The sequence below is a fragment of the Carlito syrichta genome, unplaced genomic scaffold (assembly GCF_000164805.1).
Source record: "Carlito syrichta isolate Samal-C Ts95f unplaced genomic scaffold, Tarsius_syrichta-2.0.1 Scaffold307013, whole genome shotgun sequence".
Lineage (NCBI taxonomy): Eukaryota > Metazoa > Chordata > Mammalia > Primates > Tarsiidae > Carlito > Carlito syrichta.
In genome coordinates this window covers 132,500-138,252 of record NW_007251109.1, presented here as the reverse complement: position 1 = coordinate 138,252, position 5,753 = coordinate 132,500, and the positions used below count along the sequence as shown (strand labels likewise).

The 5,753-nt window shown below is 57.6% G+C and overlaps 1 protein-coding gene across 1 annotated transcript in view; it reads right to left on the bottom strand.

The window, feature by feature from the left end:
- LOC110596124 (taste receptor cell protein 1) overlaps positions 1–2,047 on the bottom strand; it is a 3,793-nt gene extending 1,746 nt beyond the window's left edge. Inside the window, exons 1-3 of the mRNA XM_021715336.1 lie at positions 1,970–2,047; positions 1,486–1,550; positions 1,046–1,185 (exon numbers count right to left, since the gene is read on the bottom strand). Of these exons, the coding sequence (XP_021571011.1) occupies positions 1,046–1,185; positions 1,486–1,550; positions 1,970–2,047 (283 nt within the window). The remainder of the gene's footprint in view (positions 1–1,045; positions 1,186–1,485; positions 1,551–1,969) is intronic.
- Positions 2,048–5,753: the final 3,706 nt, after the last annotated feature.

The following is a 5,753-nucleotide window of genomic DNA, read 5'->3' as shown; positions in this document are numbered from 1 at the left end:
CTGCTGGGCTCAGGCGATCCTTCCACCTCAGTCTTCCAAGTAGCTGGAACTGCAGGCATGGACCACCATACCCAGCTAATTTTTTGATTTATTGTAGAGATGAGGTCTCGACCAGGCTGGTCTCAAATCCCTGGACTCAGACAATCCTTTCACCTCAGCCTCCCAAAGTGCTGGGATTATAGGCATGAGCCCCTGTGCCTGGATGAGGGCACCCATCTTTAAGAGGATGGGCAGGAGCTCTGCTGTCTGCAGAGAGGAGTGGGTTGGGCCCTCTGTGTCTTGGAGATGGAAAAGGGAACACTGCCCACCTGCTGGGGCTGGCTCCCGGGGGGTGCAGAAGAGATAGTGGACTGTGGAGGGTGGAGGCCCCAGCCAATGGTGTCACACTGGGGAGCGGCTGTGTAGGGGTGGGTGCAAAGGCCCAGCAAGAAGAAGGGCGGCACTAGCCCTCATCCAGGAGCTTCAGGGTGGGGGCTGGCCCTGTAGGTGAAGCAGTGCCCTTAATGGCTGAGGGGTCCCCTGAGAGCAGCTTCAGGCTGTGTATGTAGCTGGAGTGGACTGACTAGCCCCAGAATCTCCCAACTCGGGTCTTGAACCCTGACCCTTTCTGGATGGCACAAGCCTGCGTGTCTTCATATCAGAGGAGGCCCGAGAGAAGACACAGGTTCCTGCAGACCTGGCTCCAGGGGTAGAGCACTTTTGCCCCTAACTTGGTGGGTAGATCTTGTCATGTATATGGGAACTGGAGGAGATCTTGGGCAATAAAAGAGGAGACCGAACACTCTTGTCTCTCTTTCCATCCTCTTGTCTCTATCCAGCTCCCACCCAAAACACATGAGCAACTGTTGTTGAAATGAAATTCCGCTCATTCTCTGGAAGGGGAGCACTGACGCCAAGAGAGGTTAAGAGGCTGCCAGCCTGCCCTGGCATGGTAGCTTGTGCCTCTAATCCCGGCACTTTGGGAGGCTGAGGCGGGAGAATCTCTTGGAGTTCAAGGCCAACCTGAGCAACATAGGGAGACACAGGAATCCCCACCCTGACTCACCATTGGCCATGAGGCTGAATTTCTGGAGGGTGGGATCTGTTATGTTTTGGGCCAGGTGATTGGCCAGGCCTTGGAGATGTGCAGGGATAGGGGTCCGGAACTTGTATTCGACGTAGACGCCCACCCACCAGTCCGCATCACTAGGGAAGTACAGTGGAGGGTCCAGGGTCACCAGCTCTTTGCTGGCACTCGTTCTGGAAGCAGATCTGGTTCCCCCACCTGCGCACCCTCAGGGTGGAGGGTTCCTGCCTCCCAGGGCAGAGATCACATAACATCTGGCGCTTCCTAGGACAAATTCTCTGGCCCCCCCCCACTGTGGCCCCAAACCTACGCCTCCCATGGCCTAGCTCTCAGTCATGGAACGAAGCTGCCCCCTCTGCCCAGGGAGGCTCCCAAGAGAGGAACAGAGCAGACTGGGTGGGAAGAGAGGGACCTGACGCCCGAAGAGGAGCAGGGGCCTGTCCTGGGGAGGTGCCTTATAGACCCCCGACACTGCGGGCGTGACCTGCGGGAGGCTGGGGGTCAGGGCCTGCCTGGGAGCTGTCCCTCCTGACCCAGCCTGGGGCGGGGACAGGTCAGGACTTGGTGAAGCAAGAGGCAGCCTGTCCTTGAGCATGGTGGCCCCCTTGGGGTGTCTGCTTCCGGAGCCTGGCCATGTTCCCCCCCACCCAGAGCTGTCTCCCTCCCCAGACAACCCTCTCCCCTGGGGCAGGGCGTCACCCTTAAAGGGGGCCTCTGGGGCCGGGCTGTGTGGCCACATCCATCTCCCCCACAGCACCACGGTGTGGTGGCTTGTGCCTCTCATCCTGGCACTTTGGGGGGCCGAGGCTGGGTGCTGTCGCCATGGGATGCCACCGCGCCCCTCAGCCACAAGCAAGGAGGCTCACTTTCAAGAGAGGCAAGGGGAATGACCCAGATCCTCACCTGTTGGAGGATCTGCCCTGCCAGCAGGGCAAAGTGGTCAGAACCAGGCACCAGGAACTGAGACAGGAAGGGCCTCATGGCTGTGAAGCGGATGCGGACGGTCTCCCGGGCCAGGTCCGTCAGGTTGACCCCTGCAGGGCCGTGGGTAGGAGTTCAGGGATCCCGGGAGCCTCCTCACCCACTGAAACTGCTTCCGGGTCAGGGTAGGAGTTGGACCCCTCCAGGGAGCCCACCCCACACTCCCTGTAGGCAGCTCACCATCAGAGGCAAGTCTGTCCTCAGCCAAGGTCAGGTTCCCCAGCCTCTGCCTTGAAGTCTTCACTTTTCGGTACAAAACCCAGAGGACTTCACAGGCAGAGGGGCTCGGGCCCGGTCCCCAAACACAAGGGAGGCATTCACAGCTCCAAGGCCAGGCCTGTGGGCAGAACCAGAAACTCCTGCTGAAGCCAGGCTGCCTCCTCAGCGGGAGCTCAGTGGAGGTTTGGCATCCCGAGGGACGGGGACCACAGGGGCAGCTGTGGGCCGCAGAGAGACTCCCTGTATGACTCCAGGGAGCTCATGCTACCCCTCTGGGCCTCAGCTGCCTCCTTGGGAAAGTGAGGATGGCGATCCCTTTCCTGGAGGATTGTCCTGAGGCCTGAATGACGCAGCCACTGGAGCACAAAGCAGGAGCTCAGTGAACAGTTTCCTTGGACCCCAACAAGCCAGCTCTCATGGGAATACTATGAATCCTGTCCTGGGACAGCCCGGGTCAGAGTTACCCAGCCAGGCTGCATCTGACTGTGAGCTCTCAGGAAGCTAACCTGAGCCACACTGAGAAAACATCTTTGGCTGCATCACAAGGAGCAGGGTCTCTGGAGAAAAGGAGGTGACAAGCCCGAGGGATCTCGAAAAGCCTGTGGGAGATGGGCCAGTTGCCATGTCCTGAGGAGGCAGCCTGGCTTCAGCAGGAGTTTCTGGGGGAGGGACCTGGAAGCAAAGGTCCCAGGATCCAGAATGACATTTGTCCTTTCCTGAGCACTTGTTTTGTGTTGTGCTATCCAGGGCTGAGGAGATAAACTTCTGTTTGGGCCCAGGGCAAGGAAGTCACCAAAGAAGCCTTCCATTTAATAAAAGGAGACATTTTCTAACCATCTGAGGAATTTGGCCTGGAGAGATAGTGAGCTCTCCATCAAGGGGAGTATTCATGCCTCTAAATTAACTATGGGACTCAAGGTATGCACTGAGCTCACAGCTCAAGTGGGGCTGCAATAATTCAGAGCTTCTCAGCCTTTCTCATAAAATTGCAGGGCACTATCCATTGGCAGATTTGGTCCTACCCCCATCCTCTTCCCCCAGAGGCTCAGAACCGAAAGGGCCCTCACACAGGGGATTTGCAACCATTTACATGTCATTTGCATGCCAGCCACCCTTGCTGCCCCTGCCTTCTCTACTGAATTCAGCCCCGCCCAGGTCGGGGCTCAGAGCAGGTAAAAGGTAACCTGAGGGCACACAGCACAGCCATTCCCCACATGCCCTGAACAAGGCAGGGGAGGGCAGCCCAAGAGCCGCCCTTGTGGCTGAGAAGGCACAGACCAGTTGGGGACCAGGGTGGCCCTGAGAGCCACGCACACTCACCCGAAGTCCAGGACACCAATGCCCTCGAAGCTGGGGAAGGCCTCCTGGTAGATGGGCTGGAGCTAGGGAGGGACGGGCAGAGGTGTGGAGGGTCGGCATGCCCACCCCACCCCACTTCTCTGCAGCTCCAGCTTCTCCTCTCCCCACATCCCCTGCACTCCTCCCTACCCTCCTCTACCGTCTCTGGCCTGGCCCTGGCAGTGGTCTCCTCACTGACTACCTGGACTGCCGGCCTTGGCCCAGCGGTTCCCCATATGCAGCCAGAGATAACCTGCCAATCACCCCCTGCTGAAAACCCCAGGGCGGCTGGCCCCAACCTTGCAGGGGGAGCAGCCAGCCAGCCGTCCTGGGCGTTTCCCTTGCGGCTGTTTTCTTGAAAATCACTCTCCAACTCAGTTATTCTGGGCTCTGCATCGGATGGCTGCCACCCTGGCCTGCCACCCAGGCCTCTGTCACCTGCACAACTGGCCCTCCTAACTGGTCTCCCCTTCTCCCTCTTCCACCCTGCCCCAAATTGTTCTCCATGCAGCCCCTCTCCCGTGTCTCTCCGCCTCTGATCTTTTTTTGGGGGGAGGAGTCAGAGTCTCACTCTGTCACCCAGGCTGGAGTGCAGTAGCATGCTCACCACTACTGCAGCCTCAACCTGCTGGGCTCAGGTGATCCTTTTGTCTCACCCTTCCAAATAGCTGGAACTATAAGTGCGCACCACCACGCCCAGCTAATTTTTTGATTTATTGTAGAGAGGAGGTCTCACCGAGTTGCCCAGCCTGATTACGAACCCCTGAATTCGTGCAATCCTCTTGCCTCTACTTCCCAAAGCGCTGGGATTACAGGCCCGAGCCACCGCGCCCAGCTGACCTCCTTTTCACCAAGGCTTCTCGCACATGCTGTTCTCTTTGCCTAGAAAGCCCCTTCCTGTTTCATCTGGCTGCCTTCTCTGCCCCCGTTAGATTTCTCCATTTAGCCAGGTGCTGTGGCTCACGCCTATAATCCCAGCACTTTGGGAGACCGAGGTGAGAGGATTGCCTGAGTCCACGGGTTCAAGACCAGCCTGGACAACTTGGCAAGACCTCATCTCTACAATAAATCAACAAAAATTAGCCAGGCGTGATAGCACACACCTGTAGTCCCAACTACTTGGAAGGCTGAGGTGAAAGGATCACCTGAACCCAGCAGGTCGAGGCTGCAATATACATGAGCATGCCACTGAACTCCAGCTGGGACGACAGAGTGAGACTCTGACTCAAAAAAAAAAAATTATCTGTTCTCAGAAAGGTGCCGTGTGGGCAGCCCCCTCGCCTCTGCCATCTGCACTGCTCCTTTCCAGAGTAATCTTGACCAGAAATTATGCACAGACTTGTTTGGTGGGTTCATTCTAGGTCTGTCCCCTGCTCCAGACTGTGGGCTCCCTGAAGGCAGGGCCAGGCTTGCTTAGGCTGAGTTGTGCTCCCATCACTCAGCATGGTGCCTGGAGCAGTGGACACTCAGTTAATTACAAGAAGAAATGGATTAGTTGAATAGAAGAAGGAACGAACCAACCAACTAAGGAACAGAGACTCAGACAGTTCCCTGGGGTCACAGGCAAATGGCGGCTCCTGGCCAGGGCACCGTCCTTACCCACAACTGAAGAACAGAGGCAGAAGGTGAGTTTAGTTTGGCCGCAGGAACTCCTGCCTCACTTTGCCAAGGGATGAATTCCTGCTGGTCCCTGATGATGCTTTGGACTGAGAAAAGTGCCAGCTGGCCACACGGCAGGACACCCCTCCAGCTTAAGAGTCTCCTCTCTAGATCTCCTCCCTAGCACTAGCTCCACCTGGGCCTCCCCTTCCTCCTGGGAGCGCAGCCTCAGTTTTCAGTTCTTAGGGTCCTACCCCCCACTCCACATGCCCCTCCCCACACTCGAGGAGAAGCACAGGGTGGGTGCCCATTCATTCATTCATTTACTTGGTACTCCCGGAGCCCCCTGTGTGTCCAGGTCCATGCCTGGCTCTGGAGGGAAAGGGTCTGAGCCAATGGGAACGGTCATTCCAAAGAGGCATTCTCCACCAGGCAGAAGAGGCTGTGGGGTGGTGAGGATGCTAGCCAGGCATGAGTGTTGGAAGCCAGTCGTGGAGGCCCGCCTGAGCGTTAGGGATCCAGGCGGGCTGCGGACCCTGAGACCACCAGG